Genomic DNA, 19,094 nt, shown 5'->3' with positions numbered 1-19,094 from the left:
AAAAAATTGTATGAGATTTGTACTGACAAATGTATTTTTTGTTTTTGTTTCCTTTCTCTCTGGCTCTGTGTTAAGGCTGCTAAATCATAGTGTAGATACTACCTTTAATTAGGCCTAAAGCCTCCCTCTGTTTCTATCCTTTGACCCAAAGTCTTTCAGCTTTTGCTGAAACTGAGAAATAACTCGCAGAGGGAAATGCCACGTTAACACATTCGGTATAAACTGTAGGTTTCTCACAGTGCGTCACCTTGATACACTTCTTGATGCCCAGACTTAAAGAGAAAAGGTATGTTCAGGCAGTTTTCACACAGTTTTTTGTTATAGAGCCCAAACCAGAGTTTGATATTTGCACCAGCCTTATTCATGTGGACTTGGCGATTGTTTCTTTAGTCAAACCCGTCATTTGTACTAGACTAAACTGCCAAAGTAAAGGCACCCTAGAATAAGCTGTAGATACTGTTTAAATTAGAAAAAAGTACTGAATAGTCACTTTATAAGTGTTGCTTCTTGTATTCTACTCTATTGTTTTTCCTTTCTTACTTTAATAAAGCAGTCCCCGTTCCCCAGTTTCTGTAAATTTCACCTGTGGGAGGCCACTTAATGTTCAGCTTATTAATCAGACTTGTTTTCTAAGGAGGAGATAAACACTTTAATACTTAAGCATTGAGCAGAGTACAATCAGACCAGATACAGTATTTGTCTGCACCTGCCTATCTGACTAGAGAATTGTGTGTGTGTGTGTGTGTGTGTGTGTGTGTGTGTGTGTGTGTGTGTGTGTGTGTGTGTGTGTGTGTGTGTGTGTGTGTGTGTGTGTGTGTGTGTGTGTGTGTGTGTGTGTGTGTGTGTGTGTGTGTGTGTGTACAAAGCAATTGGTGCCTGTCATTAAGAAAATAGGCGTTTTAAGGGTCCATGCGCCCACGCACATACACACCGTGGGACCAGCCATAAATTGTGCCATCACCTGCCTCTCTGTCTGTATTGTTTGACATTGTACAGTGCGCACAAAAGCCGTAATTCAGTCCTGGTAGCCTCCCATTGTGACATTGAGGCATCTCTGCCACTCTGTGGTCTTAATGGCTCAATGTAGCATGTGAGAGAGTTGAAACTCCCACAGCCCTGGTCCATTAACAGGATAGTAAAAGAAGAAAACGGAACAAATTGCAACAGTTAGTTGTTATTAAAAGTGAATGGTAAATCTGCTCTATGTTCCACAGGGGAGGTTTACACAAAACTTTATTATAAATGGCAATAACAAGCCTTTATACAACTGCTTGATGCTTGAGGTTGCAATATTGCGACTTTTAGTAGTTGGATGGCTCTATCTTTTTTTGTACTAATAATGAATACCAGCAGATGATCTAAAATTCAAAATTTAACAGCATATAACATTAAGACAAATTAGGACCTCCATGTAATTGTTCACACTATTTGATGCTTCTAATGTATTCCTTTGTGTCATAATAACTGATCTTTACTGCCCATTACAGACTCATTAGTAAAGCTGTGAGTCCATCTTTATTCCAGAAATCTCAGTATTTACCATTCAGTTGACAGCGGAGACAGCCCATTATATAAAATTCATACTTCAGTGACAAACCTTTAGAAATAAAAAGATCTGGTCCACTGAAAATTTGAAAGCTGTTGTGAATGAGAATGAACCAGCAGCGGACAGGTTTGCACCCCTGCTGCTCTGATTTCCTTGCCTTAGGCAACGCGCCACTGAAGGTGTGTGTCTTTGAAACCAAGTTTAAGTGGAGTGGAGAATTTTTGCACTGCTGGATAGACCTTCATTACACACAACCGTGAATCTAATAATTAAAACATGATTTAGCAGCAGACCATAATGCACCAGCATGCTGTTATCATTGAGCAAGGCAAGTAAACTGGAATTTAATAATAATGCATTGCTGCAGAGCTGACCACGTGATTAATCTCATTAGTTTACTGTACATTACTTCTGGGCTTAAGTTGACTCAAATATGCTAAATGCTCCCAAATTGTCAGAGAAAAATCTATAATAAACACCAAACAAGTTACGGCTAAAGGCTTTATGTGGCAGGTTAGGATCAAATAATAGAGGTAGCATCTGTACTTCCTGTGCTATATCCACTGAATATACCTCGACTACATTACTCTTGAAGAGAAGACTAATAAGGGAGATAGTCTTGGATAGAATTAGAGCGAGATAAAGAGATGGAGGGTGGAGAGCACGCTGTGGGAAGATGGAGGAGTAGGCCACTAGCAGCGGTACGGTGGTGATTTGTCTTTGAGGCTCTGTGGTGTCGGCGTTGGCAGCGTCAGCTAAACAAGGCCATCTCATTTCCTGTTGTCTGCAGGAAGCAGCTGTCTGCTACTGCTACTGCTGCTGCTGCTACTAAGAGCCCCTGGTCATCAATCTCCCCCGTTTTAATTGGTCTGCGCCACACTGCGACAGGCCAACACACACACACACAGAAATAGGTGCACTGACGTACTGTAAATGTGTATGCAAGCAATACAGGTGTGGATGCACAATTACGCACACACATCATCACACTCATCCGTTGCAAATATACAAATGAAGTGATGTTGCTAGATACGCGTCCGGAGTCTCTGACACATTAAAATCTGAAAGAACATCGAAGCATCCAGGGGACACACTCCAGGGGAGAGACTTAATGTCCTTGGTAATATCTCGCTGCACAGATTTTATTTCAACAATCAAGGCTACAAACTTGCTATTGGTAAATAAACTCACGTGACCACTGATCAATGCTGTGTTCACTTATCATCTGCTTAAATAAAATGTAAGTTTCTCACTGAGGGTAAGCTTGATACAATTCTGGATGCCCAGATTTCAAGAGAAAATGTATATTAAGGCAGTTTTCACAGTGTTTTTCAGGTGTCCCTAAAGAGGAGCCACATAATCCTCTAACAATTTTAGGAGTAGCTTGCTGATATTTCAAGACAGACGATAGAGATAAAACTTTTGGTTGTCTAGATCACAAATTTGATTCTGTTCATGCTTGTATACCTGTCTTCGGGAGAAACCTGTCTTGTATCCTGTCAAATCCTACTAGAACACTATTATAAGGGTTATCTCACACAAAGTTTTTGCAAATGGAACTCTGTAGAGACGCTAAATCTAATTGGGGACCTTTACGTTAAAAGCCTTTCAAGAATTATCTAAACCTACGTATATGTTTTTCATTCAGTTGTGAACTGCTGATATTTGTTTGTCTTAATGCATGGCGGTCAAGTTTAAGTCTGTATGTCTTCCAATGTGGTCTCTACAGAGTCTATGCTGAGTTACAGGAGGATGGACCTCTGTTTTAGATTCTATTCGCCTCACTCTCCCAGGAAAGGTCCTGATTATGAAGCCCATTTATCCCTGCTGCTGTAAGCATGTGGACACGCACATAATTTACATAATGCATCTTTGTACCTTTCTCTCTTTTGTTCTCCTAAACAGACCCACGCTCATTCATGCCCCACCACACACGCACAAACACACACGCTCACACTCACACTCACACATGTGCAAATACACCGAAAGCCTTCAGCGTATGTGATACAGCATCAGGGGCAAGAGCGGGATACAAACAGCAGGGAGTCTGGCAGAGGCGTGGGCGGTGTGTGGGAAGACCATATGCATTTCACCAGGCACAAACGCTGGTACACTTAATCAAACACAGTATTGTCACATTAAAAAATTACACACACACACACACACACACACACACACCAGTACAACAATCCTGTCATCTGCAGGCTTTAGATGGTGCACACCAACTGGAATCTAAATTCTTCCTCAACACCATTTGTGATAAAAACAAAATAGACTTCAGTCAACTGGTCATGCAGCCTGAGCTGGTGGAGAAAGCTGACACAGTGCCATCCAGTGGTGGTGGTGGTAATTGCTGGGGGTCTTGGAACATTTAACTGAGAAGTGTACACACATTTTTTCTTAAGCAATACATCTTGTGGATAAAAAGGAATTCTGGGTCAATCATGCCAACAGCCATATAGAATGTGATTTTTTTTTCCCCTCATCCATCTGTACAGTTTACTTATTCTTTAATGCAGTGCTACAGCTATGTGCTTTGAAACCTCTACATTATATAGTTTATATTCCTACTGTGTGACTTAATTAATTTAAGACCACTGTAGAAATATGTGAGTAGTGTGTATAGGAGTGTGTCATATTCTCAGAGAATTAATATTGAATGAGCAGTTGGATGACAATTTAAAACTGGCATTCTAGCATTTATTGTCTGATCTGTTGGAATGAAAGCTAATGTTGGTTGTGTCATAAAACTCATAAAGTGTCTCCATCCATTAAAATCCTTTTATGACTTTGAAATCTTCCTGAAGTGACTGCTAGTACTGTGAGTGAGAATAATTGCATATAGGTAAGTGCTTTCAAGTGTCAATGGATGTGATGTATTGATGTATTGACGTGTGTGTGTGTGTGCGTGTGCGTGCGTGTGTGTGTGTGTGACAAAGACAGACTGATTGAGTATGTGCCGCAGACACAGGTAGGCACACACATGCCTGCCCTCCCTCTCTCCATCCACCTCTCTCAGTTGGCAGCGTGTCCTGTCCTTGATGTGTGACAGGTCTTTACAGAACAAGCCTTCCTCTCTGGGCAGCGAAATCAGAATTCACCATAGCTGATAGGTCCGTGCCTGGGGGGAATTCTGGGGGATTTAAAAATGCTGAGTCTCTAATCGATCTTAGCACACTCTTATTCTGCTGTCTTTCTTAAATCTTTGTCTTTATCCCATTTCTCTTTCGGCATCATTACACCGCTGCTGCAGATAGAGATGGATGGTGGGATCCCAACCCTTTCCATTTAAAGAAGCATTTGTTACCTCAGCTTTAGTTTCCAGCGGGAAATGAATTCAGAACTGCTGCTATAGAACATATTTGTCCCTGTCTATTCTAATTTGTTTTAGCTATCTTAAAAATTCAAACCGTTGCTTTCTCTGAATAATCAGAGAGCCACGAGGATGCAGTGGGTCCACTCATTAGCCAAATCCCTATAAATGCATTATGCCATTCAGGAATGTTATTTCTCGACGTACATACTGGGACAAAGGGCATGGCATCTAGAATTATTCAGCTCCAGACCTTAGGCTCTGACATCTGTTTCCTAATGACAGATAATTACATGCTGTCAAGTGCAATCATCAGCAGTTGCTGCTAAGAAACTGGGTTTGGAGTGCTACTGGTGCAGCCTTGTTGGATCCAGAGAAGACACAGCGATGCTATGGCGAACTCCCTCTGAATAAAAAAAAAAAAAATCAATCTGAGTGTGTATGTATTTATGTGCTTGTGTATTTGCATGTCTTTGAGAGTGTGTGTGTGATGAGTTCTTGACACCTGTGAGAACAGTAGAGAGTGGATGGACAAGTGAAGGTAAAGCCAGTCTGTAGTCTTCTAGATGAACACATTGATTCATTCCATGTTTTGTGTCTGCCTGGTCAATGCAGTTGTTTCCTTAAGATTAAGAAATAATCATCTGATTTTCTAAAACCTAACCTTAGCAACAGCACCCAGAAAACACAGAATGCCTAACCACCAGTATGAGGAGTCTGTCATTTTGTGACCAGGTTTTCATAAATGTGATTGTACCATTTTTTGTTCGAAGAAACCCCTTTAAAAGATAAATCTATTATCAATATATTTTCCAAATTATTGTTCTGTCAATCAACTTATCAGGTAATCAACTAATTGTTTTAGCTCTAATTACACATCCTAGTTGCTGCATTTAAAAATATGTGATAAGTTCTAAAAACATATGGTTCAGTTAGGGCAGATTTGTCCCTTTGCTAGCAGGCTTAGACAAAAGCTCCATATTGTCAAGAATCTGCTCTGCTTTAGTGTCATTGAGCAAATAGTTTGATCAGAAGCACATTATTTATGATTTTTATTGTTACTATGATCAGCAACACTCATTATTGTAATCAGTAAATCAATTAGCACTTGGTCTTGTCCTTTTTAATGATCTAATTCTAATTACCTTCTTGTAATTGACGCCTACTATCACAACCTTTGCTGCATGCAAGTCTGTGTGCAAATGTCTGCAACAGTATTTTTAGGCCAGTTGGAAATTGTGTGAATGTGTGAGAGGGTAGTAGATAAGCAGATTATTTAAGGTTATTAAGATTTCACACACAGGGGCGTGACCACACTGTGTAGCGCTGCTGTGTCTCTGCAGCGCTTCCACTGCGTCTCCTTTGCGACTTGGCCGACACCTCTGCTGCGTACAGCTGCCATATGGGTGACTGGTGTGTTTTGTTATCACCTGGCAATGAAAATGACATTGTCAATTGGGTCTAATTATAACAGCCTCATAAGCAGAAGCGAACACCCTTACTGAATTTTTGAGTTTTTGAAAGGATTGAAAGCATTCTTTGAATGAGTACTATTTTTTTGAAGTAACTGAAGGCCTGCCATTTGTGTATTTGTTTACTATTAAATTGGCCTTGATGTAGTATTGACTATTTAATGTAGAGAGACTTCAGAATTTTTTTTTCCGCTGCTAATATAGAGGGAACTGCTGCCAGACAAGTAGTAGTGCAGTAGCTCATGATAACTGGTGAATATGCCAATTTAGACCAATCTAAAATCGAGCTCAACTGTAGCCTTGAGAGATCAAATGAGGCTGGCTGCCATTCTTCCTGAGAGGTCAGACTGCCTCACCATGTTTTTGTGTAAGAGGTTCGTCTCAGAGTACGAGTTTCTGCAAATGGCTTTGTACAGCCTTTGGTGGTTTGTGATTCATTTGGAGTTAAGACATGTGTGTGTGTGTGTGTGTGTGTGTTTTAACATTTATTATCTCCACCGTCATCTTCACCAGAAGCTGTTATTCTCGATGCATTATGTCACGCCATCAGCGAGGCAGACATTTGGAAGCTGTGGTTATAATGATAACGAGCTGGGAGAGATGTTCTTTTAGGATCCATTTGGAAATCTTTAAGCTCCGCTGTGCTTTGCCCCGTGTTATTTACCCATGTGCATTTTAACCAGCCCTACGACTCAAAATAAGTTTTCGGAATCCTCTCCCAAAAAAAAAGAAAAAAGAAAAATAAATTCTGTTTAATGTGTGTCATCTTGCTCACCAAACCGATACTTTTAAAATGTAAATTTGCTGACATGTGCTCTTGGGTTTTGCTGACAATTGCTGGCCCCAACAGTGCTTTTAGCCCACTTACCTTGGCTAAACACCCAGGGGTTCAGTATCCTCGGGAAGGGGCCTGCTCCGTCTGGATAGACAAAGCCGTTTTACTGCCTCGTCTCTGCTACATCACTCAAATGTTATCGCCCCTGCCTACAAAAATCCATCTGTGCTCACACGCTAACTTGAAGATCCATCATCTTGACTCTTGTATTGAAACAATGACAATAATGACAATAATGACAGCACGAGATGGATCTCAGAACAACACAAAGCATATTTAAACTGGCAACGTTTGTCCTTAAGATCAATTTTTGTAAATGAAGTTGTCAGCAGAAATTGTATTTTTTTTGTAAAGGAGGAGCATTTTAAGTTGCGCACTCTACATATTTATACATGGAGGCTGTATATCTGGCCCCCATTGTTTCGCAAGGTTGACGGTTTTAATGAGGCCACAGAAGAGTTTATCTACTTAACTTTCTGTTGGTGGTGGAGTTTCAATGGGAATCAATGAAGGATTTAGAATAGGTTTAGGTTCCTCGCTCACTCTGTTTCTCTTGCTCACTCTGACGTACAGTGATGCACATACCAACAAATACACACACACACACACACACACACACTGGCCTCAGCTCTTGCTGACTAATTGAGTACAGATGCTGAGTAGTGTTATCTTACAGCTTGTGCTCCTTGTGCGTTTGTCTGCATGTGTTTTTACCTTTGCCCCTCTGCATGCATGTGTTTGTATGTGCACATACAGCTTAACTTTCGCTAATCAATCATCCACCTCCGCTGATCTATACTTCCTGCATATACTGTGTGTGTCCCTGGTTGTCTGCAATGCTGCAGCCTCCTGGTTCGGACTCCCACTGCACAATAGCACACACACTGTTTCCAAGCAATGGAGTCTTCCTCCTGCTTGTTATGAATGGCTATGTCCAACTAAATCACAATCTGGACTCATCTTTGTAGTTTCACTCCTGTAGTATTTTCAGTTTCTGTCCTCAGTTTTTCATTATTTTCTCAAATAACATTTTTCCTTGTCTTTGTACTCTCTCTCTCCGTCTTTCTCTTCTATAAGTTTAGGTCATATATATTATAGGTCTTGTGGGTCAAAGAATTTGTTGTGAGGAATTTGATTTATTTGTGCATTTATATGTGCTGAGCGCTTGAGAAGGCACTCGGTCTTGCATGGTTTGCCCTGTGGTGTGTGTGAGATGAGGCCAGTGACCAATGATTCTCTGACAAACGAGGTGTGCATGTGCCTCTACCAACCCATACATTACTGTCTGACCCTATCTGACCAACCGGACACCAGTTCTCTGGGGGAATTCAGAGAGCAGCCATACTGATGATCTGATCGTTTTGTATCATTAACATTGCAAATAGCTCTGGTTTTCGCAGTTATTCTACTGTATAGTTTACTTTTTACTTTACAGATAAACTGGACGCTTTCATGACTGTTGCACACACTCCCATCTGAGAGTTAGTTTAACTAAAGTCTTGCACTAATGGTAACGAGCAGCTCCACTGGAGCACTTTTACTTTAACTACCTTGTTTAAAAGCACCTTGAGAGTCATCCAAAGCTTTCCAAAAGTGAGTTCCCACGACAGATCTTACCCTTCACTGCGCTGTTGGACCCATTGATGCAAGGTTACTGTGTTGCTGGTCACAAGCCTGTGTCTCATTGCTCCTGTGATAACATTTCAAACATTTTGGTGTTTGAATTAGCCTCCGCTCACAGGTGGTGTTATGGTATTCTAGCTGTTCGAAATGTTTCTTTGTCTTGATTGTGTAGGTTCATTCAGGAGATAGAGATGAACATGGGGCCAGGTCAGGCCAAGCAGTGCCAGCTCCGAGCCTTCCTCACTTACTACATCAATGACCTCTTCCTCAACCAGGTTAGTGACAAGACAAATTGATGCCTTGTATACTTTCTGACAGAGCATGTGGGCATTTAAAGCAATGCTTAAGATGAACAGCGGAAATAACATTTTTCATAATAAAAACACTGGTAACACTAAATAACAGACTGGTACTCACTTTATGTTAAAAACATAGTTGTGTAGTCAGTTATTGAAAGTCACAGTCTGTTCTTGTTACTTAATAGCTGGCACCTTTCGTACTATATAAGATATAAAAAGAAATCCTCTAGGGGCGACCTCTAGCTCACCCAGTAAGAGCGTGCGCCCCATGTAGGCTGAGGCCTTTGCTGCGTGTCATCCCCTCTCTTTCTCTCCCCCCTTTCCTGTCTATCCACTGTCACTATCGAATAAAGGGAAAAGCACCCAAAAAAAAATCTTAAAAAAAAAAATAACAAATCCTCTAATGCAATTGTGGGGCTCTTGAAAGTCAGTTGGCCTTCTCAAAACTGATAAAACTAGATAACACAATGGCTTAGTGCTGGGGGGTCGTTGTACTACTTAATCCTTATAATACTTAAACCCACCTACACTTTAATTCCCAAGCTGGTGGTTCGCTTCCTGTGTGCTGGTTCATAGAAACATAAAAAGAGATTCCTGCATAACATAAAACACCTCTGCATCTTTTCATGTGTTGTTGGTTTGGTTTTAAAGCTGCTTTAGTCAAATAAATGTAAATGCTACATAATGCATCAAGGGTTTATCAAGAAATGTCAACCATTAAGTGGCTACCCAGAAGGCCATCTGGAGCCGAGCATTGTTTTTCTATGAAATATTAAAAACTGCTTTGAATTACAGTGACATTTGTTTACACTGATGGGAACGTCATCTTCAATGTCAAATCAAACACGTAGAAAAATAACAAAATACTTGCAGATTTTTTTAAACACAAAAGTTAAGGTTCTTCATTACTCTAGCTTTATTCTATTTAAAATGACCCATATAATGTAAAGCTTTGTCACTGAACAATTAGGTGCGTACAGAGATCAACAAGGAAATTGAGGCAGTGAGCAAGGCAGCTGACCCCTTGAAGATCCTTGCCAGCGCTGATACCATGAAGGTGCTGGGCGTCCAGAGACCCCTGCTGCAGGTGAGGAACATCCAGCATATACAAACTCAAGACACCAAATATATACTTACATGGGGGAAATTAATTATAATGAACATCTGTACAATATATAGTAAGGCAGTTCAAATCAACATCACAGATTTACCATTTACCCCAGTTTAATCAAGAGACTACTCAATAAAAACTGGACCCCAGAAGCTTCACATATTTATTTTGGATTGTACATTGATTGTACAAATGTAATTGACAGTTCAAACTGTAAACAACCTTTGACTTTTGGTGACACAAGTTCTGCACATGATAGCATACTGTAAGTGTTTAGCATACCCACATGTGAGCAGTTAGAGAGGCTTAAAACCACACTGCCTGTTTGTTCTGCACCATTTCCCCTTTGTACCTCTGTTCAATTGAGGAGGGCTCTCTTGAGAACACTTACCTTGCAGTTTTCTGTGCTCTCAATTGGTTCAGGGGCAGGCAGACACAAAAACACACTTTTGCCCTCTCTGTTTTTTGCTCTATGACCATTAGAGTCATTGCTCTATGCCCACCCTGCCACCAATCTCACAGAATCATAATTGTGGCTAAAACAGTGCTTGGTCTTTGAGTTTGTAGCTGAAGCTAACTGGTGGTTATATAACTTCACATACGCACACACACTTGTATCCAACATTCTCTGTGTCCCAAGGCCATTTTCTACAGAAAGCAAGTATGTGATTATGATAGCTGACCTACCCTGAGAAGTATAGAGTTTTTGGCTTATTCATGACACATGGAGATGTCTTTCTACACGCTGCAAGAATATATTTGGCTCTGTATGTGTCTGTGAGAATCATTATTTCCCTTGAAAATGGTCAGTTGACATACAACTACATACAAAACCTATTTCCTCCCTTCTACTGGTATACAATATACAAAGCAGATTTAGTTTTTTGTTTGCTGATGTTTTCAGATAACCACCTCTCAAATATGTGCTGCCACCACAATACAACAGAGGTGAATAAAATTGAATGTGCTGCACATAATTACATTTAAAAAAATCTGTCTTAAGAAACAGTTCAAATAAAAACTGTTAAACTTAGCTATAAACTCCACCAACTTTCTATAAACTGAACCCAAAAATGAACTGAATTGAATGCCTCATTGACTGCACCACATTTAACCACAGGCTCATCTTGCTTATTTTGGCAGCCTTTCTTATTCAACTCAGGCTCATGGCAGGTTGAAGATTACAGCCGTGCCAAAGTTAAGATCCAGACAGTTGGCATGATTTTCTACATGTCAGCTGTCAAATATTCAGAATTTCCGAGGAGTATGGCTCTCTTTGTCTAGAATATTGTAAAAATGTACGTTTCTCATGCACACATATTTTTTTGACTTGACTGTGTGTGATGTGTGTGTGTTTGTCCATGCAGTTGTCAAGAAAGACAGTTACCCAGAGCGGTAGTTTGTCTGTGCTGTGGGTGTTGGTGTAGTGGACCTGTGTGGGTGTGTGTGTGTGTGTGTGTGTTGCTGTGTGTGTGTGTGTTGCTGTGTGTTTGTTTCTGTCAGAGCCTTCCTGTCTGTGCGCCTGGTTCTCTCACAGGGAGGGAACAGCGGTGGCAGATCATTACAGAGAGGGAGACCGTGGGCGTTTGGAGTTCAGCAGGGTTTGTTTACGGCCCGGGCCCCTCCTTAACGAGCAGTGCAGCATCTTGCTAATTATGCTGCTGTGGCTAATGAGCCTTACTGCTGATATTGGGGAGTGCAATAAAACACTCCTTTTGTTTGGGCTTTTTGCCTTTTTTAATTGGGCTAAATAAAAGAGCCTTTCGCTCTTCTTCTTCTGCCATTCACATTCTAGTGTTAGGATGGCATTTGTGTGCGTTTTCGGTACTTATTCATGTGTGTATTTGTATCTATGCAAATCCGTTTTGCTACCTGTGTGTGTGGTTGTGTTTTGGGTCTCCAATTTGAGAGCCTTCCCACTGTTTTCTTTGATTGCCTTCATCCACAGTGTCACTGTTATGACCGACATCCCTCTTCCTCAGTGTGTAGTTTTTAGTCATTTAGTTGTCATGAGAGCTTTTGATAACGGGGGTTGACACCTTTTCAACCTAAAAGTATAAACTAAAGTTTGAAATGGAATTTATTGGAAGGATAGCCCCTTGATAAGTAGCATCTAATTTTCGAGGGGGTCCTATAAACCCAAATACATAATTATAAAACACATACAGACAGAACAGCATTACATAACAAACGTAAACTACAACTACACAGATACAGACAGCTCTCTCACCCTCTTTCACCCACACCCCCAGCTTATATACAAAAAAGAAATTAGATACAATAATAACCCGGATAATAAATCAATTCCACCAAAATAAAGAACAATTGAAGCAGTTTGTCTTCAGCAAAAATAAACTAACTCTAACTCTTTTTCATAAAGATGTCCTGAAGCAGCCGTAAGTGGTGATAGACCTCCGAGAAACAAGGTGATAATTCCAATCGGAGGGAGCTTCATATTTGAATGATCTGCGCCCAACTTCTTAGAGAATTCGGGGAACAAAGAAAAAGGGATATTGCATATGTCGGTGTCAGTGGATATGGGACTCTACATGGAACCAAAAACTGTTAAGTAGGAAGGACATTTGAAAAAAATACATGTAAAGATGAACTTAACCCAGTGAAATTGCCTTCTAGATTTAGGCTGTAGCCAGTTAAGTGATTCATACATTAAACAATGGTGAGTTCTGTGTGGACACCTCAAAATAAATCTACATAGAGAATTAAAGTATACTAAAAGTAGGCTTTTAAACGGGGGGTTTTGCACAACATCATTTATGTAAGGAGATTCTAACTGGCCAGGTGGTGAATCTACCAACTCTGTGACTGCAATGGATAATTTGATTATAGTGACAGTACTATATAATGGTTGCTAGAGTTTCCAATAATGGAGCAGATGTGGTTGTGCGTGACTGTGTGTCTTTACGTCCACAAATCAATGCAGGATTTTGAGTGTGAGCATGTTCGTGTGCACATTTACTGTATGTGCTCCCTTTAAGTGCCATGATACTTTCTGTGCCAGGTGTTATCAGACGGAGACACACACTGCTGGCATCAGAGCTACCGTTGTTGACGAGCGGGAGAGAGCTCAATATTGCCACACCACATTAAACACAGTCTCTCATACACCTTGGCTGGCGCCATATACGGAAAACCATAGGGGAACACATTTGATAGGCACATCTGCTCTCTGCAACCACTGAAGCACACACTACTGATGTGTGCAATAGTTCGACGAATTGGAGGAAGACTTTAGCGTTCAGCATGTGTGGTTTGTATGTTCTGGAATAGAGCTGAGGAGTTTAGAGCCAAGCAGAAATGTAATGGCGCACATGCATATATGCCAGTGCACATAGATAGAAAGACTCATGGATACACAACTTTTACATGTATGTATAGCTACATAAAGTTTATATTATTTTCTGACCCTCTGCTGTATGCTATGCGATAGTTTTAACCCTGGTCTATTTTTGCTACCCTCTTGCACCATGAAGAGAATATTTATAAATGCATTTCCATAGCATTAACTTTTGGAGTGGACCCATATTATTAAATACATTTATTCTATATGAATTCTTTGACCCTTTATAAGTGATATCTCACCAGTAGAAATGTGACTTTGTGGAAATACTGCACAGGGGTCAAGGTGAATATTATGCCTTAGGTTTGCTTAAACAGCCCATAATAAGCAATACCCATGCAGTCTGGGCATAGGTCAATAAATAATATCGATATGGGCAATTATTTGCCTATCACTATGCCACAGCATTGTTGAATTCGGCATTTTGATATAATTATATGATTATGAGCCTGACACTGGCTATATATTGTCCACTAGGAGCATGAGATAAGGGCTGACTGAGACAGTATATAGTTCAGTGGGAAAGGTTAATGTCGATTCATGTGTCTGTGTGATAGCATAGCCTGGGCTGACAAGTCTCTGGAGGAGCAATGGTGTTTAAGAAAGTAGAAAGGCAACCAAGCCAGGAATCTCTGATTTCTTTATGTTTCTTTCTGTTTTGTTTTTTTTCCTTACTTTAATCTATTGTGACCATAGTTATGCCCATTTTATTCTTGTTTTTCTTAATGGGCTAGACTCCAGCAGTATCCAGTAATAGCACAACAATGTATACGCTCGCAGCATCTAGCAGTGCAATGCTATCTGTCCAGCTTTCAGTTGCCACTGATTGATTCATTTAATTAGAGTTAGATCGGAGGGGAAATGGCAGAGGGGGGAACGGGAAAAGAATAGAAGACAAAAGTGGGATAGGGAGGGTATGGTCACTCTGCTGGATAGCTCTGGAGATTGGCTCCATTAATCTTGGTGGAACCCCCTGATGTCCCCTTTACACGCTCACTTTGTGACACACTAACATACAAGCATTAAACACAATGTGCACATGCAGCTTCACACAAGCCCAATGAGACAAACACTCACCAAAACAATAGGCAACCTAATTTCTCTGTCCAGAAGATAGTGATATCGAGCTACCTGCATGCACCGGTACGGTGCGCTTGTGTTTGTAAAGGGGGTCCATTACTGCGGATGGATTCTTTGTGTCCTGCTTGTTTACTTCATCAGCCAAGACCACACCAGAGCCATAATTACATTACACACACATTAGTCCTCTCTTTCCAGTATCATTCAGCCTCATCCCCCCAGTTTCTCCAAACAATAGCCGCTAACTAGACTACTTTTGTAAGTGTGTGTGCAGTAAGTGTCCCTGCATTCATTATTTCATACATGCATGTATTTGCCTGTTTTGGGGTGTTCGTATGCAGACAAAACTTGTTCTGTAGCCTCATAAAGACTGGTATCATTCACTCTCCTTCAGCTGCCAGAACGCTGACTGTATTGCAGATACGATTAGCTGCCAATGGCCTGCTAATGATGTTGACCTTTTTAAATTTCATATTCATATGTAGCTTTGTGAGGAGGGTGGAAATAGGCGTACACACATACACATGCGTTACTTGTGCATGCACACACTCTTGGGCATCCACTTCCAGAAACTGTAATGACACTGACCTTTTTATTTGTGATGATGTGTGTAGGCAATGTTTATTTGCGGGGGTCTGATCGCTTCCTGTTGATTGGCTCCCTGCTGCCCCCACAAACACCCCACCATCACACGCACGCACTTACACACACAGTGCAGATTAGAGCATTGTGTGTGTGTGTGTGTGTGTGTGTGTGTTTTCGCTCTTTATTAAGGAGACTCTCAGCACACTGCTCCCATCAACAGACAGCAATCACAACACAATACACCTGTTAGCTGCATTATGTATGTGATTGGGACAAAAATGGGAGTAGAAGAAGGGAGGAAAGAGGGTATTAGGGTGGTTTGTATACACACATGCACACACATTCATTACCCACACACAGATAGACACACAGTACAGACACTACCAGGAACAAAAGCTATTCCCATGTTTATTCGTAAGAAATCAGAATCACAGCCAAACTGCACAACGGCCATTTTAATTCTGCCAAAATAGGCCTGTTAACCATAAAATAAATAATCTAAATGCTTTTCCATTTAGTCCAAATGTTTTCTGGAGCTCTCTACTACACATCTGTCATGAAATGGATTGTTCGTAAGCATCCAGTCAACAATTTTACACCCATTAGGAATTATCAAGGAATGAGGCAACTCAATAAAACATACCACTTTTACTCGCACCAATTTTGGCTGCACTTGAAATGAGTCCCTCCAATCTCCGTTTCCTTCACTACCAAGAGAGACAAAGTTGTAATCACTAAAGCAATATGGTGGTTTACAGGTGGTTTTGATTATATATTCTCATCTTGGCCTTACTTGTTTAGTTTAGTATCTCAAACTGGTCAGATCCATCTCATGTTCTTGAAAGGTCAATAAGATGTTGTTGTGGGATGAAATGAATGTTTTTTTTGTTTGATTAATTGTTATTATTTTAATTGTAATCTATAATTTAAAGAGCATCCATGCTCTTTAAAAGGAAAGTCTTATAGTTACAATGGCCCATCATGTGAACCAAAACAATTAACTTTTTGCTACAAATGGTAAATGCTATTTTTGACTTTAAATTGTAGTCAGTGTTGTTTTTGAAAGGTACTAAAGGTTGGAGGCTATTTAAGTCCTACCTTTGCCATATTATGTCCCATCACATGAGAAATGTTGATTAATTTAATTAGAATTAAATTAGATCTCTAAAGAACTCTTAAGTACATGTACATCATCTTGTGCTAGCTTCTCTGCCTGACTGTCCATTCTTAGTCAATTAACTGGAGAGTTATATAGTAATATAGAGTAATTTATTAACTTTTTCTTATTGAGCAGTAGATTGGTCCAGTTTCAAATGTTTTTTTTTTTATTTATCTTTACATCTGTAGGAAGTTTACAAGAGCAAATCTTTAAATAATACATACAACACCATATGTCACACACTACAATATGGAATGATCTTTTTTGACATGCTATTTGCTCTGGTACAATATTGTAGAAGAAGTCACTTTTTTTCTACTAAATGGACTAAAATCCTGATAAATTCCAAGACTGTTGTTGAGTGTAGCTTACATCAAAGCCTTTTTTCTCTTCTGCCTTTTTTCTCACCGCTCAAGGTGTAACAATCCCCACACCACCCACATTCATCTGGTTATCTCACACCAAACACATACACTCCTGAGGCTTGCGCCCAGCTGCCCTGGGCCTCCAACCTGCCTCCGCCATGGTTATGTTCCATGTTTCATAGCTTTGCTTTTTATGCTGTGTATATATATTTATATATATATAGAGATAGATAGATATATATATAGATAGATAGATAGATAGATAGATAGATAGAGATGTATGTGTCTGTGTGTGTGTTTGTCTTATGTGTGGTGAAAGAGGAAGCATTTAAACAAGTATAGAAAACAGCCTCAGCAACTGCAGCCTAAGGTAGTACAGGTTCACACCATGCAGTGCTACCCCTGACAGAGTTTCTGTGTGTAACAAGACATAATATTTGCCTTTGGATTGAGTTAGAGAGAGAGAGAGAGAGAGAGAGTTGAAATGTCAGCTCTACCACAAACATGCCCTTTGGTTTGGAAGAATGTAGGAAGGAAGGTTTTGGCTGTGGGCACCTGATAAAAGTTGCAGCTTGAATTTTAAGAAGCAAGTTAATGCCCTGAATTTGCAAATGACAAGCTTTATGTTACTGGGAGCACACGCCTGGTGTGTTTCTGTCTGTGCACATGTGTCTGTGCACATGTGTCTGTGTATGTGCGTGACATGTGCACCGATACAGTAGCTCTTTATGGGCTCTAATGGGACACAGAGAGGAACATACCCCCTCACACAACGCATTAAACTGAATTATAATTTCTCTTTCATATCTTATACAGACTTTTATTCACTCACACAAACCAGTGATGGCCTAACTCAGTTTGTGTGATTAATAATTCAGAATAATTGATAATAACAAGTGATGAATAAATATATGAAATGGCAAAGACATTCCTCTTACATCCACCAGAAGCCCATAGGACCATGGAATGATTAATAAGATTGCCGTTTAGGTTCCTGTATTGAATCAAATCTGAACTCTTGGGTGATTCCTAGGATTAGCACATGGAGAAGCTCCATATTCCACCCTGCATTTGTGTTTTTTTGTGTGGGTGTGAATAGGGTGTGTGTAATATGGAAGCCCATCTGTAATCAGCCAAGTGTGATATTGCTCCTCATCTCTCAATTAGAACACTTTACAAACACTGCAGTAAGCTTTGCGTGAGAAGTGATAATGGGGGATGTAAAAGAAAAGATGTGTTCCTACAATAACTCAATTTTGTCCCTCCAGAAGCTATTTATATGTCTCTTTACTTCATAGTAATTTGTTTCAATGCCATACTGGGAACACTGAAGCTAAGTCAACGTGTACATCATTATTTCTTGTCCAGCTACAGTGACATCTAGGATTAAATTTGCATACCTCAGATTTGAACCCAAAACTGATTAAAATGATGGGTCTGCTATATAACTGCATATGCAGGTTATAATTGATTGCAGCCAGTCCATCAGAGGGATGATTACTAGTACTTGATAAGAGGTGACAGCTCTTTATTGGTGATATCCAGGGAAGAACTGATGTCTGTGTGTTAGAATGCAAATCTGCGTACAAGTAAACAATGGATGTTGAACAGTTCTTTGAGTGTTGTCATGAAAACTTTAATTTAAATGTCCAGAGGAACGCAGTCCAAATATTTAAAGCTGCAAAATCAGTCAATTAAAAGTCAAATAAGAACGTTTAGCGGATTCATTTAGATTTTCCCCAACAGTCTCTAGCTTTTTGTTTTGGTGACATTATACACACTTCAGTGGGGAAAAAAATCACACAGCCTACACATACAAAGAAACATGTGTTGTGGTTGAACAGGCACAAGCATGGGGGCCGTCCGGTGTGTGTCAGGGGAGTCTTGGGAGTGTTTCTTGTCTCTGACATTGATGAATGATCTGTCAAGACAATGTCCCACTCATGCCCAGCTCCCCCTTTACCCAAGAGAGGGACTGTGTGTGTGTGTGTGTGTGTGTGTGTGTGTGTGTGTGTGTGTGTGTGTGTGTGTGTGTGTGTGTGTGTGTGTGTGTGTGTGTGTGTGTGTGTGTGTGTGTTAGAGAGAAAGGGGAGAGACAGAGGTTATCTTTGCATGTGTTCTTGTTCGTGCGGGTGTGTGCAGTTGTGTATACGCACGGCTGAGTATGGATTATTTTGGCAACCCTCGGTCAGACATGTGAATGGCATGGCATGGACATTACACGAGTCAGCGGTTTGAGGTCAGGGTGTGAGTGAAATGGCAAAGAGCATGGGGTTAAACACTCTGACCCCCGGTCAACCTTGAGAGGCACCCCTCTATTTTAATGGTGAAAACCCAACGATCCATTT

General features: G+C 40.4%; 1 protein-coding gene across 1 annotated transcript in view; it reads left to right on the top strand.

The window, feature by feature from the left end:
* exoc4 (exocyst complex component 4) overlaps nt 1-19,094 on the top strand; it is a 114,842-nt gene that overhangs the window by 62,667 nt on the left and 33,081 nt on the right. Inside the window, exons 12-13 of the mRNA XM_028570930.1 lie at nt 8,962-9,064; nt 10,059-10,175. Coding sequence (XP_028426731.1) covers nt 8,962-9,064; nt 10,059-10,175 — 220 coding nt within the window. The remainder of the gene's footprint in view (nt 1-8,961; nt 9,065-10,058; nt 10,176-19,094) is intronic.

Source organism: Perca flavescens, chromosome 23 (assembly GCF_004354835.1).
Source record: "Perca flavescens isolate YP-PL-M2 chromosome 23, PFLA_1.0, whole genome shotgun sequence".
NCBI classification, from domain to species: Eukaryota; Metazoa; Chordata; class Actinopteri; order Perciformes; family Percidae; genus Perca; species Perca flavescens.
The sequence above is the reverse complement of the archived record's forward strand: the minus strand, read 5'-3'. Positions and strand labels throughout refer to the sequence as shown.